At 41.1% G+C, this 26,455-nt stretch overlaps 2 protein-coding genes across 4 annotated transcripts in view; one reads left to right on the top strand and one right to left on the bottom strand.

Annotated features, from left to right (window-relative positions):
• STK32B (serine/threonine kinase 32B) overlaps positions 1–4,516 on the bottom strand; it is a 170,703-nt gene extending 166,187 nt beyond the window's left edge. The window contains exon 1 of one of the 2 annotated variants that reach the window (XM_005148496.3): positions 4,238–4,516. In XM_005148496.3, the coding sequence (XP_005148553.1) occupies positions 4,238–4,313 (76 nt within the window). In that variant the 5' untranslated portion in view covers positions 4,314–4,516. The remainder of the gene's footprint in view (positions 1–4,237) is intronic. The other variant, XM_031048464.1, reaches the window with a different exon arrangement.
• A 213-nt stretch (positions 4,517–4,729) lies between these two features.
• The window catches only part of CYTL1 (cytokine like 1), a 28,567-nt gene continuing 6,841 nt past the window's right edge, over positions 4,730–26,455 (top strand). Inside the window, exon 1 of one of the 2 annotated variants that reach the window (XM_005148495.3) lies at positions 4,730–4,834. The gene's annotated coding sequence lies outside the window, so the exon portion shown is untranslated. Of the gene's footprint in view, positions 4,835–15,554; positions 15,576–26,455 lie in introns of those variants that run through there. The other variant, XM_031048416.1, reaches the window with a different exon arrangement.

Below are 26,455 nucleotides of genomic sequence, written 5' to 3' on the forward strand. Positions count from 1 at the left end.
GAGTATAAGCTCTAAGCATACAAAGGACTCTGTTCATCATATTTTCCTAGCTGTTGTTGTGCTTTAACCTAGGCTAAGAAGAAAGGAACGAAGTTAATACAGCATGGCTTTGCCAGAAGTTGTTTGCACCAGAGTAACCAGATGCACTTCCTTGATGAGAAACTTATTTTGTAGATGGTAGAGTTGGGTTAGATTTCATTTTTCTCAATTTCAGTGAAGTGATATATTAGTACAAGCAAAGCTGAACAAGGTGAGAATTAAATGGCAAAATGCAAGATGGGTAACTGTGCTGGCTTTGTCTGGGATAGAGTTTATTTTCTTTATAGTAGCTAGTATAGGGCTATGTCTTGGATTTATGCTGGAATACAGAGATGTATTTTCTGCTGCTGAGCAGTGCTCACACAGAGTCAAGGCTTTTTCTCCTCTCCACACCACCCCCCCAGCAAGTGAGCTGAGGTGAACAAGGGGTTCAGAGGAGACACAGGTGGGACAGCTGACGCCAATTGATGCAAGATATATCCCATACCACATGGTGTCATGTTCAGCATGTAAAGCTGGAAGAAGAAGAAGGAAGGGGAAGATGCTTGTAGTGTTTGAGTTTGTTTTCCCAAGTAGCTGTTACTTGTGATTGAGCCCTCCTTTCCTGGAGATGGCTGAATACCTGCCTAATCATGTGGAGTGATGAGTGAATTCCTTCATTTGCTTTGCTTGTGTGCATAGCTTTTGCTTTATGTATTAAACTGTGTTTATCTCAACCCAGAAGTTTTCTCTTTTACTCTGGATTCTCTCCCCTATCCTGCCACAGGAGGAGTGGTTGAGCAGCTGTGCAGGGCTGAGTTACCAGATGGGCTTAGACTGTGACAGTAACAAGGGAAAAAAATGTTGGCTTTCTTCTGCTTTGTTTTGCTTTGTTTGTTGCGTTTTGTGTTTTGTTTTGTTGTGTTTTGAAATGGGAATGGTGAGGCTGACAGGGGTTAACAGCAAAGGAGATGAAACCTGAAAATGATCCAGATGAGTATTTACACAAAATATTCAAAGGACTTGATAACTGGCATGGAGTTGATGAGAGTGGTTGTAATAGAAAACATTGGTAGTGGTGGAGAATGAGAGCATCACAAGGAAAGAAATGGGTGATCATATTTGAGACTATGAAAAATAGAGATGGACCAAAATTCAGCCATGCATAATGAAAGGTCACGTACACAGAAACACCAAAAAATTCTGCTGTAGATTGGAGCTCATCAATGGAAATTACTGAACAGGGCACTGGTGGTCTAACTGATCACAGGGTGACTGAATTATCTACATTATATACCCATGAAAAGGGCATATGCACCAGGAAAGCTATCTCTAGTAGAGATCTGGAAGTATTTTTACTAGCAGAAGGTCCTGGTGACAAGTCACCTGTAATTCTGGATTATCTATATGCAACCAAAACAGGTTCAAATGCATGCAGATGAGGGGCACAGGGAATGAAAAGGCAAAAGAGAAAATTAGAAGAGGTTTCTTACAAACCAAAGACTGGGAGGAAACATTTTTGATGTTTGTCAATGCACTGGAGTAATTATGGAGGGTAGAAAACACTTTATGCTAACAAAAATATTGTAATAAACATAAATGTTATAAATAGGCTAGGAATCATTTAATCAGGAAAACAGATGTTTCTAACCAAAGAGTGAAGTTCTGGAAAATCTTTCTAACAAAAACATAACACAGAGAACAAGTGCAGCTAGTTGTAAATGGTGTGTATTATGGACTTCTAAAAGATCAGTGTACAATAATGATGTGTTATGCTGTCTGTGATAACTGGGGATTTACAGCATGTAGTCCAGTCTTCTGCCTGGGTCACTTTTTATCATCTGAAGCATGGCAGGGAGTCTACATCCAATGAATAGTTTTTAGATCTACTCAATGGATCAACACCTTTTCTCATTAGACTGAAAGCATGAGCTGTAACCTTGGAGCAGGTACTCTATAAGCTTGTCAGGCACTGTTTGGGTGCTCTTCACATACTATTTCTATGTATTTCTTTTTTAGGTTGCACACTGTATAATTGACTTTTTCTATAATTTACAAACTGCCAATAAATGGTTTGAAACCTCTTCTTCCAAAGCCCATGTGTTATTCTACATCCATCATTAACCCATACAAATATTAAACGATTGTACATTTTTCTGCTTGTTTTTCTCATTTGAAGAGGCAGCTGTGACGTTACACACAGCAGACTAAATAGCTTGGTTTCTACTGTGTCTATGTATTTATACACAACTAATTTATTCCTGTTCTCTTTCAACTGGTAAGCATTGCCATTCTTGAGCAAAATCATACCATATCAAGAAACATCCTACTTTCCCTTGCTATACTTTCTGATTTGTCTTCTCTTTTAATTTCATAGTGAGTCCAATATTCTGGAAAATTGACTCTTGTAGCTACTAGTGGGACTATGAGATACAGCTTGGTTTTGTATTAAAACTTGTAAGATACATTTTCAAAGAGATGTTTTCCTATATTATGTAGGTACTTGGGGAAAATGTCATCCTGAGTAATAATCTGTAAGAAGTATGGGAAATAGATTATTGTTTTAAAAGCAGTGGACTCTTCTGAGCTAGGTTGTTGTGCTAGGCATAATGTCTTGAGAAATAAAAAGAGATGATGTTAGGAACATTCATAATGGATAACGGGGAAAAAATCCAGAACAAAACAAAACCAGACAAAGAATAAATAATGACCTAACAGAAATCCATAAATGCTTTATGTGCTTTTTTATTAGGTATTAATAGTGGCTCTGTTACAGAATGTTTTACTGAGGCAAAAAGAACTAAGTGGCATGCAGTCTTCTCTGCAGTAATTTCCTATTGAACTTTATTCATTTTGTTCAAAAACTCATCACAGCTTTGTGTCATGGAAAACAAAATAAAAAAAGGAATAATAATTAATGGAAACTGCTAACTTGAGAGCACAAGCAAAAGTCTGATGAAGGCTATTTTTTTACCTTGGGGTGTCTAAATAAGATTGAGTCCATGCTTTCACTCCTGGCTATTTCTTGTTGAGTTATCTCAAGGTTTACAAGACTAATTGCTCATGATCTTTCTCACTCATTTACATAGCATGTTCTATGTTAAATGACTGAAATTTTATATCAGTACAAGAAAATAACAGCTATTGCACCACAATTCACAAATAGTAAATATTGTGTCCCATTCTCCACACAAGCAATGAAGTCTTGTAAAGCAAACCTCATCAAATACCTATTCAAGATTTGTCAAGGAATAGACATATAGTTGCACCTTAAATTCAAGTACAGGTGCATTCACCCTCTTTAAGCACTTTACATTCACTTTATATTCTCCCTATTAGCAAAACAATACAAACATCTCCATGTGTCCTGAATATACAGGGAAGACCATGTCTTTTATTTGTTAGCAGTTTCAGAAATCCAAAACAGTGTGATAGTCTGCTGGGCACAATCACCTCCTAGTGCAATACATTGGGAACATTTTGGAAAGGAACATACTCAAAATTTAGCATCCATCATCCAGATAGGCAAAAACATCTATCCCATAAGTAACATTGAGACATTTCTAGTGATAATATACAATTTTCTGCTTCCTAAGAGTGCTGTGTTCTCTTTGCTTCAAAAGCCAAATGATTGTAACTGAAATGCATTCACATAATTCCAGTTAAATGTGGTCTATGCAGGAAAATGACATGGAAATTCATAAATTACGAAGAAACACCATATTTTATGCAAACTTTTCCATTGCCTTTCAAAAACTTTACGAGATATACTTTCTTATGACACACTACCTAGGTAGGGAGAAAAATCTCAGAGTAATAGAGCTAGCTAAAAAAGTTTCAGAAAGTAAAGGTGATTTAAGAAGTATACCGAATGAGGGAGACATCACCGTTTAAAATGGGCAGGTGGGCAAAGAGTCGGCTATAAATCAGAACAAAAAAGCAAGCACCCATCCCCAGCACGATGCCCATTCATAAAGGCGTGTATGAAGTTACCTGCCATGTGCTTGAACCCCAAGTGACAGTGTGCTACACTTCAGCTGAGCTCAGCTAGGGACAAATAGCCACGCAATGGGTGCGGAGGGCTAAACAAAGGTGGGCTTTTCCCCTCCTCCTTCCCCGGCAGCTCACCCGCAGCAGGCAGCCCGCTCGGGGGGACCGGTCCCAGCCCGCTCCCCGCGCAGCGCGGAGGGCGCGGTACCGCGGACAGCTCCGCACTCACCGTCCTCGTTCTCGTCGAAGACGGGCGCCCTGTGGGAGTGGCTGCCCCCCATGTTAGTGCGCGTCCGGCTCCGCATCCCCCGCCGCCAGCATCCCGCGGGGCCAGCAGGCACCCGGCAGCTGCCCGCCCGCCGCCGCTGCCTCCCCGGCCCCAGCCCCAGTCCCTGCCGGGGGAGCCTCCGCAGGGCTAGCAGTCACCCTGCGACATGAAAGCGATGTGTCTGCCCCTGGCAGAGATCGCTGCTGGCTGGAGCTCTCCGACTTGGCCCGTCTCTCATCGCGTAGGGGCAGGGGAGGGAGGGAGTTAGGGGAGGAGGGCGGATGGAGGAAGGGGGGGAGGGAGGAGGCGGAGGTCCTGCTGCTGGTGGCTTTTGGTAAGCGGTAAAAGCTGGATCTACCTGGATCCTGGCGGATCCTCCCTCCGCTTTTCCTCCTCCCAGACCCCCGGTGGGGTGAGCGGAGCGCCGCGCCCTGCCCTGCCCACCGCTTCGCCGGCGCTGCCTGATGGGGTTACAGAGCTGTCCCGCTGCCGGGGGAGCTGGGGGGCAGCGGCAGCTGAGGACTCCCGCGACCCGAGGCGGGTGAGGGGCTGAGAGGGGTAAGCGCTGCCTGGGGTCGGTACGATGCAGCGCGGGGGGACGCGGCAGCTGATGGAACTTCACTGAGTTTACAAAGGGGAAAACGAGGGAGAAGGCAGAAATCCCTTCGCGTTTGTCTTCCCTCGGGGTTCGGGGACAGATCCCCGGGGCTGGGCGGGGCAGGGAGCCCGGGCACACACCGCCACCTGCCGGTGGGACCGGGCGGGGCTGCCGGATGGGAGGTGGGGCTTGGGAGTGTCCGTCCGTCTGTGCAGTTAATGTACATTTATAACATAGAATCACCTAGGTTGGAAAAGGCCTTTAAGATCATCAAGTCCAATATATGTGTGGTTTTATATATATATAGATAACGTCTGTGTCTTGAAATGACTTCACAGTAAATGTGCATTAGGTAAAACTACCAGAGATGTTCACGTACAACATGAATCACCTGCTACGTAGCAAGTAGTAAGGTATTTCTAGAATTCCTGTTGATATTTATACACAGAAATCACAGTGCCACCCCCTTCCAAAAATGCTACCATTAGCGACTTCTGAGGTGAAGTAGAAACAATTACCTGGGAAAGTTTTTCCCAAGGGAAACAGGTTGGAAATAAAAACATGTACATTATTATTGTATCTATGTCAATGTCTGTGCAATTTCTGTAGGGAAACCCACAGACGAAAAATCAAATGGAAGTTGTATTTTTGGCTTCTCCACTGTTACAAGGAGACAAGAGGTAGAAGGAACAGGAGCCTGAAGCCAGGGTACATGTATTTTCATATACATAGGCAGAAAGACTCTAATGTATAGTAAGTTCAGTATAGTTGTTTAGAAAAGCCCAAGAACAAATTCTGCATGAGGTAGGAGAACTTTCAGTCTCCGCTTATGATTTTTACCTACCTCAGTTACCTTTGTCACTTGCCTCTGAACCCGATATAATCCTGTTATAAACTTTCAGGGAAAGGTTGACTAGAATTACATGCAGCGGGTACGTCCCTATGCTGTGTGCCTGCGACCTCAGTGTTTGCAGCACCTACAAACCCAGAGAGCGAACAAATTGAGACAGTGATATTGTTTCATTAGTAGACATGGACAGATTGTATCACCCCTGATATCCCTTTCTTAAGTTATTTTCTTTGCCACTGTTTACATGTGAAAGCATTTGCAAAATAAGGAAGCTTTCAAAGTGCTGACCCATGACTATTCATCTAAAATGTAGTCTGGAAAGCATCTCTAGCGCTTTGTCATTCTTTTGTTCGTTACTCACCCATCCAAAGATTTAGTCATCCAACCAAAAGCACAAACAATACCATGTTACTGAGTTTGTGTTCCTTCAGTCAGAAGAGAGCAGTAGCATACAGAAACAGTAGCCTTTCAGCTCTCTTGGGTCAACTGACTAACATGGGGCTTTACATTAATCCATTTCCTCTTGCATTAGCAAAGGAGAACTGCGCTTACAGTTTAACTCATTTCAGCTGATAAGAGTTACCTTCTGCCTGAGCTATGGGCTTTATATTGTGTTTAATTTAATTGCTTCAATTCATGTGGAAGTATTTTAAAGTGACATTTGAAATAATGAAAAGAACTAATTTACCAGTAAACTCCCAAGCTGGTCATTTGTCACACAAGAAACACCTCCACAAAATGCAGACATAGGATGAACAGAAGCAATTTGGGATTCTTTTGCATGCAGAAAATAAAAATTCCTAAAAAATTACTCAAACTGTCTCCAAGAGTTACTCTATTTCTTTTTTACATCTGACTTGCTCTGTATAGACCAAAAGCCTAATGAGTCTTTCTGAGACATATGTCATGATTTCAAATGACAAGGCCTACCATAAACCAAAACAGTTCTAAGAACTTACAGAGCAAGGACTTGTCTCTATTCATAAATTAGTCAGTCCTGCTAGACTGACGTGTGGTTTTGACCCCTAAATGGATTATCACAGCTTTGCAATTCATTTGCCCTTGGTTTGTGAAAACTACTGGCTTATATTTAAACATCAGTCTAGATAGGTGAAGACAAAAAGCATGCTGTGCTAATGTGAGATGAGAAAAATGATCATATATTAATAGAGTATTGATGACCCATTCAGTTGTGATTTATTAATTGATAACATTCTATTCCCTTATAACTCTTGCACTTGAATTATACTCAGACATTACCCTTCACAGTCATTCTCTACATAGATACACCAGAAAATAACAGTTTGACAAGAATTTTGGGGTTTGCTATTCTGAAGGCAATACAATGTATCCATTACTACAGTGCCTTTGTTCTGAACAAAGATTTGTTTGTACCACACTCATCAGCTTTCCGGGAGCATCAGCACTTCTGTAGGTAAACCAAGTGTTGTTTTCATAATGGTGTTCAATGGAACAGAGGGCATCAAGCCTAGATCTGTGCTCAAGGCCCGGCAAAGACCCAATGACAATTTTTTAGTGCTTTTCATATGAATAATATCAAGCCTTGAATATATAGGCTGCTTATTCACACGGTCCCCAGCTTGCCTTTGTCCTCTTAATTCCTCAATACATGCTGAACTCCGAATAGGTGCATAACTTCAGTACCTTTCATTTTTTTTAATGCTATCCAGAACCACCCAAATCCCACTGCATCTACTTCAAACTTAGCCACAACTCTTCAGGAACAATTAATCACATGTTTTTCCAATTGCTTTTGTAAACCAGAAATAAGTCTGAAATTCTATATCATAACATCATACATATCAATTAAGCTTGCTGAAGCCTGAGCATTTTCAGAGCAACTAAATATTTAGTTTTCTGGGACACAGTTTTTAAGCTGTAACTGGTCAAGGTTTGTAAGTCTTACAGGACCAGAACCTAATCCAACTTCTCATGCTTATCTGTTCTCCTAAAAGATGACCAGGTTTTGCTTGAGATAAACAAAGCTCTAACCTTAAAACCACATTTTATTTTTAGCAGATAAATGCTTCATAGCCTATGCAGAATACACAGTAGGGAAAGAGGACAGTCTAACAGGACTTTTTTTTCACCTTGCAAATGTGAAGCTGCAATCAGCACGAACATCCTTGTAAGATATTGTTTTACATTTCATTTAAGGACTATGTTGTCTGGCTTAGATTAATAGTGATTTTTTTCAGATCTCCATGCAGAGTTAGCAATAAAGAAAATCAAACATGATTGAAGTCCTTTGCATTATAAAACTTCCCTTAGGGAATTCAGTAGTTTAAAGCCAGTGATTCTGTGATTACAGCTTTTGTATTAAAATTCTTCTGATGAGACTTACTGGGTGACCTTACAGTTCTTGATTTCAAGCATGCCCTGTTGATATGCTAATATTTGTAAATTAGAGACTGTTTACACTGACATTTTCATGTTTGAATACTATCCTGAAGTTAACAAACAAGATATTAAAATGGTATCTCCTATCTTTATGATTATGACTAAAGGGAAAGATGATGGGTTGTTAAAAACAATTCCCTCCTTGGAAACTGATAGGGTCCCCACACAGAGGTGGTTACTTCTGCTTGCTTCTTTCCTGATAAGAGTCACGTTCACTGCCATTACTCCTGTTCCATTCTATTCTGTTCTGTTCTATTGTTCAACTTTGCACTGGACCATGAAAAGCTCACTATGGCTATTTACCATATACCAGCTGAAGCAGTAGTAAATCGACTCAAACTTTTTCTAAACCATGTGTTTTCCCCAAACCAAACCCCTTCAATAATGTGATAAAAAGCAGATGATGCTGAAATCAGAAAAAAAAGCTTTCATATTTCCATAGTTTGCAGTTGGAACGTGCTCTTTGTTCGGCTTTTAGTTGCATTTTGGGAAACATGCACTGGGAGCACTTGGTAAAGAATCCAAGTCTTCTTTAGGAAGTGCTCCCAAAAAAGTCAAGAACCTAAATATATACTGACAGTTTTCTAGTCACTCTTCAGGCATAAAAGCTTGTTGTTCTGAAGGAAGATCAGAGCTTGTGAAAATTGACTGGGTACTATTTCATCCCTGCATGAATTTGGAGAAAACTATTTCTCCTAAAGATCTATCAAGATGTTAAATCCCCACAGTTTTGAGGTTTACTGTGATCAGCAGGGAGTCTAATTCGCATCATCTGGCATAGCCATGCAACTGACAGGGTGCAAGAGTTTGTCCAAGCATAGATCAAAGGTCCTTTGACTTTGGCAGGGTTATGACCTTGCTGGGAGGCAGGTGTTTAGTTTGGCTTTCCAATCTGCTTTCTCAACTGCTCCTTCCCCAGCATTCCAGTTAATGGAGTATGGAATAGAGTCATAGACAAGTTGTGCAGAATCAGATCTTGCGGTTAGGTTGTGAGTGTGTCTTTTCCCAACATCTGTTTTACAAAGAGGCAAACAGCTTTCAATGAGGTTTATAAAAGGCTGCTGGCCAGCTGCTTCACTTGCACTGCATCTGTATGAACACAGTACAACTACAGTCATTTACTCAGACACCTGCTGAATCCTCAGCCTTGTTTCAGGAGAGAATGAAAGTGTTTGATCCTAGCAAAGCTTAGGAAATCATAGAAAGTCTTAACCAGATCGTTTTTGAAAGGTGTTGGATGTAAAGGGCAAAAAGACAAAGGATGCCTGTGTAATATCTCATAGAGAAACTAGAACTCTTTATTTATACAGAACCCTAAGCTAATAAAGGGAGAGTTGCTTCTGCACTACATGGAATACATTGGAGTCCAAATTACAGTAACTTTGGGTCTGGGATTCTAGCTAGGTACTAGTCTTATCTATCATATATACTTTGTCTGTACAATACTGTCATATCAGCCAAGTAATCAAAACAGATTAAATTGCCTATATGCACAGCAAACACCATTCCAAACAGCACTGTCTCTAGAAAGGAGTCCTCAACCCAATCTAGTCCCTCAGAAAATGTGATTGACTATAGAAAGGAAATCAGCTTCCTGAGTGTATTCAGGGAGTGAAAAGAAACTGAAGTTACTGGAATGTGAGGTCGGGAATGATTACAACTGCAGAATTGTTGAACCCAGTTTGGATGTATTACGACTAAGTCATGGGTTTTGCAACTGGCTTCAGTCACAACCTGGTCAGGTCCATTACCCCTACCTTATGATTTGACAGTGTTACACTACATCTCAGATTGATAAACCCTAAGAAATTTTCACTGCAGTATGTAGCAGAAATCACTTCAAAATAGAGAGTATTCTGTTCCTTTATAGCTTTTATGTGTTTTTGCGGAATTCAGCATGGTATGCGTTATGTATTTCTGTCAGCACAGAAATAACATAGGGAACCTGTGAAAGTTTTTTCGAAATCCCTTCCTTGGTATGGCTGAAGTTTTGAAGCCCACGGTATGAGAAAGCAAAATCCTACGTTTACAGCTGGAGTTTGAGAAACCTAGTGCCAGATCTCTGCAGATTACATGTGTCTGTCCTGGTAAGGTCAGTGGCAATACTTTGGTGTGAAACAGCTGCAAAGGGGGCAGAGTAAAGCCATTAGTAGTGTGAGACAGAACAAAAAGGAAATAAGGTGCAAGAGATTGCTCTTTACTGCATGCAGGTACATTAGCAGCATTGGGAGGAAACATGAACAAAGCGTCTTCTGCCTGTACAGTTTTTCATCACAGCCTTTGGCTTTATACTTGGGATGCTGGAAAAGAATCTTTCTAAACTGGTGAAGGGCATCAAAACATGTATATGACAAATACACTTTGGAGGCCACAGGACCTTGTTACAATCAGTTTACTGCAGTATCATGTGCTGAGCATTGCGATGTTCAGCTCAAACATGAAACTGGGTCTAGGGATTCCCACGTTCCACTGCTGCTGCTCACAGTCTGTGACCACTGCACATTTCTTTCCGTCAGGTGTTTTCATGCACAAAGTATATTTTTCAGAGTAGAGTTCTTGAGACTTAAGGAAGGGGCAAATGAAACCCCCTGAAGTTGCTTCCCTTTCTTTAGAGAGACAAACTGGTCCCAGCACCAGGACTGAAGGAGTAAGTGTTGCTGGAGAACATGGCCAAGAAGAGCAGGCAAGGGATGTACAGCCCCAGAATGTCTCCTGAGCAGCTGCATTGGCTTTTTCCCAGCACAACACTGTAAGAGCCCACCAGTAGCCTAACATACCTCCTGACCCTCCCCACAGTATGCATTTTAGAGGAGGTCAGACTAGATGTGTGCTTGCTTGAGCAGCCTGCTTCTACCAGCCCTGTGTGGTTTATGTTCCCCTCAATCTTAGCTGTTTAATAAGCTTTACTGCTTAATGATTTTTTTTTCTTCCTCTCTATCTGGAGCACTGGGGATTCTCTGTTAATAGCTTGTCCTGATGTGTTTTGTCACGTCCTTTCTTGTGACTAGCAATTTATCAGTAGTATTGATTGAAGTAAAATTATAGACTTTCCAATCTTTCGTAGTCTGAAGAGTGTCTTTCAAGAACTCATAAAGTATCTCATAAAATAGTTCAAGTGATGATGAGCCCTACTTTGCAGAATAGTTAAGAGGCTGCTCTTTTAGAGCTATTACATTTGGGCTATTAAGGTAAAACACTAAGCAGGGGTGCCAAGGGTGACTTACAGCTCTTATTTCTTTTCTTCTCTGGAGTATAGCTACATTTTCTCTTTCTGTGTTGTTTTCTTTTTATTTGCACAGAGATAAGAAAATATAAGCTCATGGTTTGAGAGCTGAAATCATCTCTTGAACATCGCAAGATAAACCCATGCAAATTGAGCTTTGTACAAGGAGCCATGATGATTTTGTACACAGGTAGTTGAGCAGTGAAAGAAAGAAAACCCAATTGTTCATAAAAGTGGTGCCTGAGGGAACTGTTATCAAAGTTAATTGGATCTGTGAAATAAGGAAAACATTATTTGCTGAATATCCCATTCAAGCTGTTTGCTAAAATCTGTCAGAATAAAGCCTTAATAAATGTGTTCATGAATTGTTCACGTTTGCAACAAAGAGAGCAAAATTCACATCCAAATTTACAGAACCAATCAATAGAACTTGAGGGTTGTTGCGTGCCTGCTGAACAAATTGGATGAGAATCCAGATTTTTGTAAATGCCCTTGAAATTAGTAATTTTACCATTTTTCCACTACCTGAATTCCTTAGAGGGTAGGAAATGAACACTCCATGATAATTTTCAGGAAACAAAAGTACAAGAACAAGACTGTAGCCCAAGGAAAACATGTCTAATAGCTGTACATTTTCCTCTGTTCTGTTTTGCTGTTCTTCAGATTTAATCACATCTCTCTTTGTCCTTATCTCATAAAGAAATTTGCTGCATGTACATATAATATAAACATAGTAGAGCATAATCAATGCAATAGGAAGGTAGAAAAGACAAAGTGGGAGGGATAGGTTTAAATGTGCTTTCTGAGTGAGGCATAATGGTGCTTGAGAAGCACATGGCTTTGGAAAGCTAAAGATATGTAATTGCACCTTGTGAAAAATAGCAGGAGTTATGTGTCTGGCACATTGTAATTTACCTTTGGTCATGCATACACATGGGAAAACAATTTGCTGCTTATTGGTATAGCGTTTACTGGAATCATATGCAGTTAATACAAAAGCCAAGTTATCTGTCAGAACCTTGTTATACAGCTAAAGTTATCCCCAGTTTCTATAAATTATATTTTCAGGAACCAATTAAGCTCCTTTACCCCAAGATCATGCATTAGTTCAAGGTAAAAAAGAGACTGACAAACCTTTCCATGAAGGTATATTTGACTTTTCAGGTTTAGAATTTCCCTTGAGTGAAACTATTGCAAAGACGCCCTGAACATGTCCCCAAGGACTGTGACATGTTGGTTTTCTTTCTTTTTTTTTTTTTTTTTTTTGTTCAGCACTGGCTACATAGAATCATAGAATCAGAACAGTTTGAGTTGGAAATGACCTTAAAGCTCATCTAGTTCCAAACCACTTGCCATGGGCACAGACACCTTCCACTAGACCAGGTTGCTCAAGACCCTGTTCAGCCTGGCCTTGAAAACTGCCAAGGATGGAGCATTCACAGCTTCCTTGGGCAACCCATTCCAGTGCCTCACCACCCTAACAGTAAAGAATTTCTTCCTTAGATCCAATCTAAACTTCCCCTCTTTAAGTTTTAACCCATTACCCCTTGTCCTATCACTACAGTCTCTAATGAATAGTCCCTCCCCAGCATCCCTGTAGGCTCCCTTCCGATACTGGAAGGCTGCTATGAGGTCTCCATGCAGCCTTCTCTTCTCCAGGCTGAACAGCCCCAACTTTCTCAGCCTGTTTTCATATGGGAGGTGCTCCAGCCCCCTGCATCTACATTACCAATTTGGTTTGATACAGAAGTGCACTTTTAAAGCGATTTTCACTGTTGAATCAATTTATTGTGCTTTGCTTTGCATTGTGGAGCAGTCTCAGAACATAATGTGGATTCCTTTGGCATGAATTGGAACCAGAAGGTGCCCTGTAGGAGTGCACCTAGTGCAGCCCAGTTGGTACTGGGCTGTCAGCCCATGGCATCAGACTTAGAGTTTAGTCTAAGTGAAACCCCAAAAACACATACAGTGTGAACATTATAGCCTCAGCACCAGCTCTTTCTCATTCCACACCTGCTCTCACAGCACTGAAACAACTGCTAATACAGATAGAGAGGACGTCTCCAGGCTTCTGACTGCCTGACTTTTGAAGAGGTTATAACCCCTGTTTTGTGCTTTTCTTATCCTCTGCTGAAATTTCTGCCGTTATATATCATGGACATGAAGCAGCATACCATTACACTGATTGCAGTATTTACCCATTCTTTCTTTCTTGCCTTTTTTAAAAAAGAAAATAATCCAAAAATGCAGCTTATGGAGGAAAATGGTAAAGAAAAGCCTGTTATGCACAGACACCTCAGCATTTAGTGCTGTCTTACACTCCAGTTTATCTCAATTTACATTCAAGCAACGATTCAAACAGAAAAATGTGTAAAAGTACCAGGAGAGGCATCCTATTAAAAGTCCTCAACATGGTGCATAGGTGCAGGCAACGAGCAGGCTATAGCTGTATCCACCAGCTGCTCTTAGCAACCACTCAGCGGTGAGAAATGAGCCTGACTCCTGAAATAAAACCTGCAGGATAACACATTTGCAACAGCTGTATTTTTCCTGTTAGAATACAGTTGGACACCCAGTTTGGAATAGTCATGCTTGATTAGGAAGGGGAAGAAACTCTTTCCATACAAAGCAGTCAGTCCAGAAGTAGAAAATCAGTTATGTTCATCACATCTGTGGTTTTCTAGGATTCCTAGTATATGCAGCCATGTAGACACCGTTGATTTGACGCTTTCTTAAGTCCTTATTATGTGAAGAAGCTCCTCATCATTCTGCCACATTTCCTTTATTCAGATTTTATAGAACTATTTTCCCCTGAGAAATCTGTGTGATGACATATTTTAACTCAGGAAAGAAACTATTTTCAAGATTAAATTCACATTTATACTATACTTTTGTTTTTAAAAATCCTAATTTTAACAATTTAGTGCTCTGAAAATTAATTGTAATGTTAAAAAATCAACTTTCAAATAAGTATAAACCTATTAAGGTGACATTTTCTATGTCTGATCTTACTCTGATTCTTTAGGAGACAATCAGCCAGAAGAGAGGAGGAAAAAGGCATCCAACACAGAATGGGCTCATGTTAAATTTCTCCTGCTCTGACATAGAAATGCAACTGAAATGAAACTGATGAAAACTTGGTCTAGATTTTCACATTTTTTAGATCTGCTGTAACATTCATAGTTTGCAGAGTTTTGTGAGAAATAACAAGGGAAGAGAATGCAATACCACTTGCCGATACCCAGCCCGACCGAGCAGTGAACCAGCCTCTCTGGGTAACCCCAGTTACCTCCCTGAGCATGATGTCCTGTGGTATGGAATACCTCCTTGGTCAGTTTGGGTCAGGTGTCCTGTCTCTGCTTCCTCCTGGCTTCCCCTCCTCCTTGGCAGAACATGAGACTCATTAAGTTCTTGGTCAGGCTAAACATTAGAGCAGTAACTAAAACCATTGGTGTTATCAGTGCTGTTCCCAGGCAGAAAGTCAAAAACACAGCACTGCATCAGCTACTAAGAAGGAGAAAAATGACTGCTACTGCTGAACCCAGGACACCACCCTTTAAGGTTATTTATTTCATATCTTTCCTGACAATGATAAGCACAATGTGATTTTCATATGAATTTTTTTATTTTACTTTCCTTTAAGGATAATGCTTTAAAATAGCTTTAGACTGCATTTGTGTGAAAGATGACGTTCATAGATAAGTAGCACTGAAATACCAGAAATGTCACCAGCTTCCAACAGGGTCCTTTTTTGGGGTGCATATAAAGGTGGTCATCTCCTTTGCTTCCCAACAAACATTTATGAGTAGTCAGTGCTCAGTAGTCTCTGCTAGCTGCAGCATCTATTCTTCTTTTATGTATGTATTTTCTATAACAAAATCCCCATTGGGCCTTCAACCTGGAAAATGAGGATAAAGTAGAGATGCGAATGGTGAACTGGAAATTAAAGGATTGAAGCTGAAGAAAAGATGGTTCCTGCTTCCATTGCTCTGAATCAAAAATCTCATTAACATCACTGAAGGCAGGTTTTCATAACTCTTTCAGTTGGTACCAACATTCCCAAAAGTTGGAGTTTCTTCATGCCATGAGAAATTTTCAACTGCAGGTCAAAAGAGGGTCATGTTTCCTACCCAACGGGCTTGGACCCTCAGGCCAGACAGGAGAAGCACTGCAGCAAGACCATGGGAAAGAACAGAGGTTCCTGCAGGTAGGCAAAGTACAAATATTTGGGTTATTTTTCTGCAGGAAGCAAATGTTTCAACTTGCTTATCTGTTTTGTTTCAACTCAGTTTGCAGTCTTTGTCTTGCTGGGCTGGGAGATGGTGATTTGGGATTTGGAGCACATTTGTGTTCCTGAATGAAGTCAGAGTGTGCTTGCTTGGAGGGAAATGTATTACTGGTGTTGCTTGCTGTGACGCTGCTGTTGTTGATTGAAAGGAGCCTGCTGAGGCTTACTGCTGAAATTACGGGAATCTTCAATAAAGCCACCAACAGCCCTCAGAGGGGGATAAAAAACACAGAAGGGAAAACGTTGTTAAGGTAAAATTATGTTGATGGTGAACTTAGTTGTTTATATAAACTGTTATCGTTACAAGCCCAACAATGACCTTTTCTCACATAGGCTGATGGAGCTTGTTCCAGGCAAAAGTATTTTCAATGAATGAGGATTTTGCAGGATCCTGGCAGTTTCCATCTTAGTCACCTCCTGAGAATGAGTCAGGAACAAGAATGCCAGGAGCCAAAGTACCCCCAGTTTGTGTTGATTAACTATGGCCCTTAAGCATGGCAGCAATTTGGGTGCAAAGACATACTCTTACTGACTATCCACACAACATATTCTGTTCCTCTTCTTTTCCCATTGCTTCTGATCTCTTCACATCACTAGCTACACAGTGCCTACTTCACTCAAATCCTTAGATACTTGTCTTACATAAACACTAACAAGAACCATACTAGTGGTTATGCTAAAAAATCTCACCACTCAAAATCAGCATAAAAGCATTCAGAATCTCCCTTTTTTCAAAGAGTTGGGTAAACACACTTCTTAACCAATTTCAAAGCAATTTGGCTTCAGTCAATCACTGAAAATTAATAGATGAGAAAACACCTGGTTTTCTTAAGAAGGATACTACAGGGACTGTTTGGAAGGTAATATGTCAGAGGCGTCAGAACATACCTCCTTCACTTTACTGACCAAGTGAAAACTGAGTCTCCCGCAATATCCATCCTGGCATATGGACTCCATTCACCAAGATACCTCTGTGTAGTTACTGAAGCACTGGAAGTAACTCAATTATTAAAGGTACTTTAAAAGCTGCTTTTGAAATTTAATATTACGTAGGAAAGAAAAATGGCCGAAATCATAAAAATCAGAGTAAAATATGGTGAAACAACCTCTTTATTTTGCTTCTAAACCTAAAGAGCTGTGGTCTGTTCAATTACTGAACAGATAAATTCCACAACAGTTGCATTGTGCATGCTTGAAACACATCTGAATGTGTGTTTTCTTCCTGTATTTTGTGCAATCATTTACTTTACTGCCAAAAAGGCAATATATTTTCTTGAGGCACCATTGAACATACAGCCCATGCTTGCTTGCTTTATTCATGTGAGTGCAGGACTTGATGGTCATTTACCAGCATGGCTGCTCGCCCACTGTTCATTCTGTCCCTGTGTCCTCAGGCTTTCCAGCTTAACTCTTGGCAAGACACCAGCTCACAATATTTCATTTTCAGTCCTCAGAGTCATCAAGATGGAAGCCACCACAGAGAAGATAACTTCTCTCAAGCATGTGGTGCACAGAGTCCAATGGCTGGTGCTGGACCTGTCTAATGCCAAACAAGCCTTCAGTAGACAATTATGGACATTAATGTGACAGCTAGCCCACAGCAGGGACCTGAGGCCTTCTGAAGCCTAATGTATGAGATGGAGCAGGGCAGCCAAGCTCTGCATTTGATGCTGTGAAAGCTCTCTCTTCTCTGGACCTGGCACCAAGGTGGTAATAAGAAGCAAGAATTGCTTTTCAGATTTAGACCCCAATAGGAGAAATTATTCAGAAAGACTGACACAGGCAGTGTTCTATTCATCCTAAATGTTGCCAGACAAAATAAACTCCAAAAGCAGCATTTGTTCTTCTAAGGAGAACTGTTGGAGGGAAATCTGGCCAACCTGAGCATCCCCCGTACCCCAAACACATCAGCAACAGCACCCAAACCAGATACAGAATTTGAAGATGTATGTATGTGTTCTGCCTGCGTGAATGGTTAACACTGGAAATGGTAGAGTGCGCAGGAGCACAGTGTCTTGGAAAGGAAAAATTTGATTACCTTCTAAATCTGCTGTCTCAAGTGGGAATGATTCATTGACATCAGTAGGCACAACAGTAAGAATCCACCACTAAACACAGACATTTTTCATTTATTGATTTCATTAAACAAATAGTAAGCAAAGCATGCAATTGCCAGTCAAGGAAAATACATTGTTATTAATGGTGTAAGGAAGCAGTCCTGGGAGAAAAACAGCAGTAGGTTGAGCAGAGAAGTGTGCAGAAGCTATAGCTAAGTTCTGCAACCCGGAGATAATCTTTGCATCACAGTTTCCAGCCCAGTGGGAGTCTTATCTATGACTTTGCCCCTAAGCTGTTATCCATATAGCAGTGTTAACAATATATGTCATCTGGAAATTAGTCTCCAGCTCTCAGCAGCATAGTAGATAATGACATGTAGTGTCTTCTTATATTGTGTTCCAAACATCCTCCAGTACGATACATTAACAGTAGACTTTGTTCCCTTGCTGGAGGCTATGAGCCAAAAGATGAAAGAAATAAAGAAAACAAAGCATGCATAAACAAAAAAAGAAAAGAGCCATTACATTCCCTAAGGCATCTATGCTTCAGAAGGACCAATGGCCACATGGTTTATTAAAGATGATCCCAAATTATGCAGTGAAAACTCCAGCCGAGAGTCAACCAAAGCACAGCTTGCTTGACTAGGCAGTTACACAGAAGCATTTGTCCACACCTTTTTCTGGGTGTCTTTTCTTACTAAGTATGCTGTAGGCACATATGTGCACAAAGTTTTAAGTAGAAGAGTCCTATTACTGAATTCAATAGCATGCGTAAATTCACACACTATTAAGAGTCTTGCTGGATACAGGCGTTGGGTTTCCCATTCAAGAGCACCATCTTCTCCTTTTAACCAGGGCTTTCTATAGAAAAAGAAATCTGCATCACATGCTGATCTCTGACACAGGTGAAACCCCTTCATGGACTGCACTGGTAATTCAAGCAATACACCAGTCCTATATGAAAAGGAGTTCTCAGCATCAGAAGTCTAATCCGAAATTAGGTTGTATTTCTTCCAAGAAATGTCACACTCGTTTTGTGTTAGTTTAAGCAGCAGAAGAATCTGAAGGGGAAGGAAATGCCCTCATTTATGCAAGTCTTATCCTAGTTTTTAAGTGTCTGCTTTATAATTACTAGAACAATTTGCTAAGAAATGATGGTGTGTTTAACTCTGACCAGAATACTTACGAAAACTTTCCCCTTATACAACAGTGCCTTTGAGTAAAACAAGCTGCAAATCCATTGCAAAGCCTGCAGTGTTTTTATCTCTGAGGCAGTCATTTTTCTGTATCACTCCAACATCAAACACTGGTACCTTTCAGCTTCTATATCCACTCCAGCAAGGACCATCCACCTTCTGGCTCTTCCTCTGCTCTGCTTCCCCTTGATGCAGTTGGCAATGGAGGATCACCAAGACTGTCCGTGTGCTTACTGGCATGAGGGGCTGTGATCCTTAGGAGTTTGCTTGGACAGCAGAACTGAGATGCTTATCGCTGGGGTTGGCGCCAGAAGCATCTCTCATGGTTTGGGCTCACATTTGCTCATCCAAGTTGTCTGTATCCAGACACAATTCCTTGTTGTATTTTCCTCCTGTGATCACAACCCACAAAAGAAATAAAGTTACATAAAAAACTTGAAAAAAATGTTCAATAAATAAAAAAAGATAATTAAATAAATGTGTTAAATAAATTAAGCTAAAAAAAAAAAAGAGAGAAAGAAAGCACTAGAATGACAGTCAATGTAAGAGCAGGTATGGCCTAATAGCAGCTCCATTTCAGGGCAGAGGCCAAGTCCTAAGCAAGGGTCAGACTCTGATAGTTTTAATCATGCTACTGTATCAGTTGTCCAATTCCTGACATGAGCTCACACAGGGGGTGGCAGAATCTGGTTCCATCTCAGACGAAAATAGAGCTTGGCTTCCTCATAGCTCTGCCTTCAATGAGCACAAAGAAAAGAATGCATGAAAGAGTAAACATGCATCTATGTCTTACCTCCTGTCTTACATGACTTTCCTCCAGTCACATGCTCATGTTGCAGCAAATTCTGTCTCATGACAGCAATGGCCACTGACTACGTCTGGCTCACACACAAGAAAAGCAAGTGCTGGATATGCAATTTGTTTTCCATGTTTTGTTTGGCTCTGACATGGCCAGGGAATATAGGAGTTGCCCTTGGGCAGCGTTCTCTGTGTTTGGAAAGAGCCTATATTGGTCCACAGGCCCAGCTGGTAAAAACAAGAGAAAAATGTGAAAAACACAATTCAACACGCACTGGAGCTCAGGCTCCAGACCCAGAACTTGTTTGTTTTCTGTTCAAGATTTGAATTCTTCTAATACAGTGCCTGTGTGTGCGTATGTGAGTGTGTGGTTTGGCTTCAATATTTCCTTCAGGAATGTGTCTACACAGCTAAACAAAATACCTCCCTGGGGACAGCTTGTGCTTTACAGTTGCTGCAGCACAGAGAAGAAATCAGATTTTACAAAGACAGAAATGGAGTGTATCCTGCCAGGGTATAAGAAAAGCTTCATGACTGACATCATTAACAACCAAATTAATATCAAAAAATAATATTTTACTCCAATACATTTACAGCAGGAGCCTTGAAAACTTGCCCATCTCTTTGGGAAAAGAATAGGAGATAAATGCATGGAAATAATACATATTTTCTAGTTATAAAAGGACTATAACCAGGCACCTTTTCCAAACTGCTCTTTAAACATGTTTCACATGCTTTGTAAGTCATTTTTTTCCCTGAGGCTTGGTCTGTTAACAATGAGGTGTATTAAATACAGATGAACAAAAAGATCAGCTCAGAGCTCTTCCTTGTGTTTGCAAATGTTGATTCCTCTTACAGGGCTACTCAGACCTGACACCGCGTCTCTCTCAATAAGGACTCGGCATCCTCAGAGAGCAGCAAATACATTTAGCCTTTTCCTAGCAAGTTCAACACTTGATAGCAAGGCTTAGAAAATTCATCTCACTAAAGAATTTTTTTTGTTACTACTCCTATCAAAGTATAAAGCTAAACAGAGACGGTTTATTGGCATCAAGAACCGATACACTGTGCTTGGAAATGTAACCCTTCTTTGAAAAGTATGTGTAAAGCAGAATCAAAGAATCTGCTTTGACCACTTTGGCACTTTCCTGAACATTTGGTTTCTTTGACTCTGTTAGTTCCATTTCCCTTTGGTGTCAGAGAGAAAATGGTGTGGACAATGCTATCATTCTCCACCCGGCACATTGTTTTATTACAGAAGTTATGTACCTAAATTATGCAATAGGAAGAATTGAAACTGTGTCTTTTTGATGTGAACAAAGTTGATGCCAACCTTTTTTGTTGGTGTACAATTAGTGAATAAAATGAGTGGATGTTCTGAGTGCAGTTAATAGTGTGGCAGCTGCTGTGCTGTCTGTACACGTGCTTTCCCCACGCACAAACCCAGCCTTTCTGAGAGCCCCAACATAGCTGCATGGTACTGATTGCACAGCAGCTTTAATGCTGTATTCAGATTAGGGTCCAGTGGGCAACTGTATTTCTCTGGCCAGTGCATTATCACATCCTTCTCTGGGCTGGACTCCAAGGCCTCCAGCCTGTATTTCAGGCAGCTGTGGGCTCTCTCCTAGAAAGCCATGGACCACGGCCTTATGCCTCTGTGGCTTCAGTTCTCATACCGGTTAAAGCAATGGCTGCTGGTCAGCAGTCAAGGCAGCCCCATTCCAAGTGGCACCACAGAGGCAGACTTTCCACCTTGCCTGGCCTCTGCAGTCCTTGTGTGCCTGGATTTTTACTTCTTTGAGAGACGGGGATGTATATGTATAGAGAGATTGTCTACACGGACCTTACCACCCCTACTACAGAACTTCCCAGTAACACCTATAGGAAAATGGGCTGTGAATGAGGGAGGCTGTGATGGGGCTGCAATGCCCTGAGCCACAAAGCTGACAGCCAGCTTTGCCAGAAGAGCAGGACAAGGACACAACTGTTGGAAAAGTAACTGGGGCAACAAGAAATGGGAGGCAGAAGGGAAAAATGCCCACATTGTCCCATCCCCCCCTTCACTGAATATTCTCACTGTTCTTTCTGCAGTCCATGCAGTCTGAATCCATCCTCCTCAACCATGGGTGACCAAAAGTGTACATAATATGCCAGATGAGCAGATCCCTGCTTTTACACTGGTGTCAATATATCTGTCTCTGCTGGTTGTAACTCCTTTGATACATCCTAAGATTACATTCATCTTTTTCACATCAATTCTGACTAGTAGCTAATATTTATCCCATGATTAATAACAAAATACGTAGTAAGAAAGCGCATTTTTTGCGCCCTTTATTATTGCCATGTAATGAACTTTCACAATACAGTAGAAATTCTATACAAAAATTCAGAGAGCCAAGCACATAACACTATTGGATTTATTTATTTCAATTAATCCAGTCTCAAGTGATCTATATTTATTTCTTTAGGCTATTCTGATCTTCTGTGTTGATACTGGCTCCTAAACTTTCATTTTGAATTATGTCAGTGAAAGGGTATATGGTAATACTTGTCACAAAGAGAGATTGTGATTAGTATTGTAAAGACAATGTCTCAGCCATGTGTCTTTGTGTTACCAGGAAGTCATTATTTCACACAGACTGCTGGGTATAAGGTAGATGATGAATATATTAACTCTGGATAATTTAAGGTAAACAGACAGGGTTTTCCTTTAGTATTTACCCAAGATTACTGGGAAACTGCTCAGCCTCTTTCCATCATGTGCACTCACACATGATTTTACCCTTTTGGGGCTATTTATTTGAGGAACAATGTTTTAACAAAGAACATTTAAATTGCCTCTGCAAACTTTAGCATGACTTTACTCTTGTATACTCTATGTATATGTATATCACAAGGACACTTTACATTTCAAAAGCAACAAGCTTCTCACAGTTTTTTGAAGAAAGCTTCTTATTTCAAGAGAGCTGCTCATTTGCAAGGGCAGCCTCAGCTCTCAGCAAGAGAGAGCACTGCAGTGACTCACTAGCTCTCACTGCTGATAAGATTGCTTTTTGCCCCAAATGCCATTCGCCTGGTTTTCAGCTTGGGAAACTTCTTTAAATTCTCCAGTGACTTTGCCAGCTAGACAACGACAGCATCAGAGTGTGAATCACACCATTTCAATAGGCTGATTGTGAAATAAATATGAACAGAAACAGCAGGGGGTGGCTTTTCTTTAGCAGTCACAGTTTCCTTTTCACTATATGCCCTTAAAATGCCCAGGCAGCCTATTAGTGGAGGGGAAGATTGATAGAATAGCATTTACATTTTAAATCAAGCCAAGTTCTCACTTCCCCAGCCACAACACTTCTAAAACATCAAACAAACAAACAAACCAAAACAAAACAAGAAAAGCTGCAGCCAACTAGAAAGGAGGAAAATAAATGTTAATTTGATTAGTCTTCTAATGGAAATCAGCTTAATGGTCCAAAATCAAAAGTATAGACGTTAAAGACCTTGTCTTGTTCTACACATGAAAGGCACAACACTGAAACTGGGGTGATTCTTCACTCAAAATATTTCTCTTTATGCCATCCCTCAGTGCTTTCCTCAGTACATTACCCAGCTGTAATGTTGTCTCAGTTTCGTATCATTATTTCTCTTTCCTGTTGGGAATAAGTATAAAAGTTAAAAGAAACTTTATAAAACAGTGAGAGTAAGTAGGCACACTGCTGCTGAGACAGTCCCACAAAGCCACCCTTAGGTCTGACTTGCCTTTCACCTAGCCATTGACCTTGAACACCTATTCCTCCCCTGGCTGCAGCTGCCTGGGGCACCCACGCCAAGGTGGGTTATGTTAAAGCACTGCAGGCATTCAGTCACCCAAATGCAACCAACACAAACTAAACCCACACTTTAGGGACATCTAGTCATCTGGAAATTCATTGTATGTCATTCAGGAGCAGAAAGAAATCTTTCCTCCACTGTTTTATCAAAAGGATTTAAAACAGAAAAGTTATAATGAAGAATGAAATTCAGTTTTAAATGACAATTACATCTGAAACACAGTCTGCTGCTGACACCAGCTTCTGACATGCTCAGGTATTTATTTTTTCTCTATTTCAAGGCAACCTGACAGAACAAAAGGGTAATTATTCTCTTTATTGATTTTCTTTAGCAGAACAAAAATAGAGTTATTCTCATCACCTCTGCATTTTACCTGGTAGAGCACTTTTGTTTTGTAGAAGAGCATAATACCTGCACATGGTACTTGTCACATCATTTGTTTTTAGGACACTGGCAAAGATGTCTTTGAATCTGTGTTATGTCTCTGAGAGACAGGACTCCAAAAGGTAATGCTCTTCGTGAAAAACAATTCATAATGCATCTGATTTACTCTTGCCTTGGCTTTGAAGCTTTTGTGCTACTAAGGCGAATGAATGGAACTCTAGTTTTAATCTAGAGTGAGAATGTGGATCTGCAGGAGTCTGTGACTTATGCCATTGATTTCAGTGATAACAGGATTTCTTCCACTATGCTTAAAGATAAAATATGAAAAGCAGTGTATAGAAAGTAGAAATATGGAGACATGATGTGTTATACTGTCCTGGGTTACTGGCTGGGCTTAAGCCATGACATATAAGGATCTGTACTTCATCTTCTCAGCCAGCTGAGATGAGAATTTGTTTTACCTTGCAGCTGTTCTAGCCTGCTGGAAGAACTGTTGTTTGTGTCCAGAAATACACACAGCAACATAAGCTTTGACGTTTGCAGGTTTCTAAGCAAGAATAAATAGAAAACTGACCCTGCTAGCATTCTAAGCAGATAGTAAAAAGCTTCTGTGCATCCTTGTAGTTGAGCAGTGAAGTCTCTTTGGGTTCCTACTTGGCTCTGACCTGACTGTTACACAGAGTTGCACTTTCAGTCTCACCTGTTTATTTTCTTTTAGTGACATAATGCTTCTGAAAGGTGCAGAAATACCAGTCCTAGAAAATAAAGTTGCTCATCTCCTTGCAGATTAACCACAGCATAGACAAGAGCTCCTTGGAGGGACAGCACATGGCTCAGACCTTGTGTTTGAAAAAACCTTGAAAAGACCTTGAATTCCCCAGTGGACTCATACTGGGGACAGGTTTGGTAGATGAATACATTTATTTGTATTGCCTCTAATACATTCCTCCTGGCTGACATGATTTTTCATCATGAGTGTACTTAGAGAGGGTGCTAAGCTGACCAGCAATGATAAGACCTGGAGCTATCTGCTGTGTTTGCATGTGCATGGGGAGAGAGGTCGGGAGGGCAAAGCGAGGGATGGGAAGCATGAATGACTTGCTTTTACTACTAAGCACCGCTCTAAACCTGAACAAGGCTCTCTCTACAGAATGCTGTTACTGAGGCCCTGACTTCAGTGTTAATAAAGAATGGTATTACCTTAAGATAACTCGTATACATGAGTGGTCTCGAAGCCCAGACAAGGTACAAACAAGGCACTTGTGTGCTACAGGGAGGAAAGGAGGCAGCTCTGCCTGAGCTCACACCCAGCCAGCAAGCCAGGCTGAAAGCACCACTGTTGTTTCACCAGAGAGGTCTGTGAGTTACTCTAAAGTAAAATTGCCTTTTTCTTAGCAAGGCAGTGAAGGCTTAAGACTCTAAATCCTGCATTACTTCAATCAATAAGCCTTGCAGTCACTGAAAAGAGTATCACCAACGGGGCTAAAACCACATAATCTCCCGTCTCCCTGGTGTTGATGGCTGTGTTCCCACAGCGTCCGTGGGAAATACCCTGTTACACAGACAGCAGCCAAGACACAGACAAGCCTGGCTACTTCTGCCCCACAGTGACAGACATTATTGAGGACATCTCCCAGCCATTCGCAGCACTGCCATCATGCTGAGCCCCAGATACCCTGATGGATACAGGAGCCTGCTGCAGCAGCAGGTTGGACACACCACCCACAGAGAAGGCTGGTAAGTACAGCCAGTGCCAATGATCCCCTCACTGGTCCAAGGCAGCACAAGGAAATGATTCCTGTTCCTCAGTCCTGCTGGCCTGGCCTGGCCCTGTCCTGGACCCCAGGACTCCCCATTTCCATATGTTTTCCCACAGGGAAAGTGCCCAGCGCCAGGTTCATGCTGGCAAGACCTCCAGATTTCAGAACATCTCATTTCCTTTTCTGATCCAGATGGCTTAGCTGCTTCAACACCCGTTTTATCTAAGAACAGGCTTTTGAGCAGTAACATGTTTCCTCAATATATATGTAAATGTTTTAAAATAACAACAGCAGTGTAGAAAAAAGAAACCTGCATCACTGAGTAAGCAAAAGCAAAGAGGACTTCTGCTTTATTCTCATGGGGAAACAGCATTGCAACACTAGCCCAGTGACAAACCTGAGGTCCTGCCTTGTCCATTGCCTGCAGCTTGGCCCAGCCATGCAGATCACCAGCAGAGACTTACTGCTAGCATGCAAGAGAAAAGGAGAGACATTGGATTCACCCCACCTTCAAATTGCAGGCACACTGCTACCATACCCAGCTTCCCTTCTATACTAGGGGCAGCTGGCAGCATTGTGCACCAGCACCTTTGAGAGCCAGGGCAATGTGTGAGGCTGCCCTATCCTGAAATTCAGTGCTGATGTCTACAGAAAGGATCAATACAGTGCCCTGTTGCACAGAGAGGAAAAAAACAACAAACATATAAGACCTTAATCGAAACTCCAAGGTTTCCTAAAAGCCCTGTGCTGAAATCGAAGACTGCATGGCAGTTTAG

The sequence above is a fragment of the Melopsittacus undulatus genome, chromosome 7, assembly GCF_012275295.1.
Source record: "Melopsittacus undulatus isolate bMelUnd1 chromosome 7, bMelUnd1.mat.Z, whole genome shotgun sequence".
Taxonomy (NCBI): domain Eukaryota; kingdom Metazoa; phylum Chordata; class Aves; order Psittaciformes; family Psittaculidae; genus Melopsittacus; species Melopsittacus undulatus.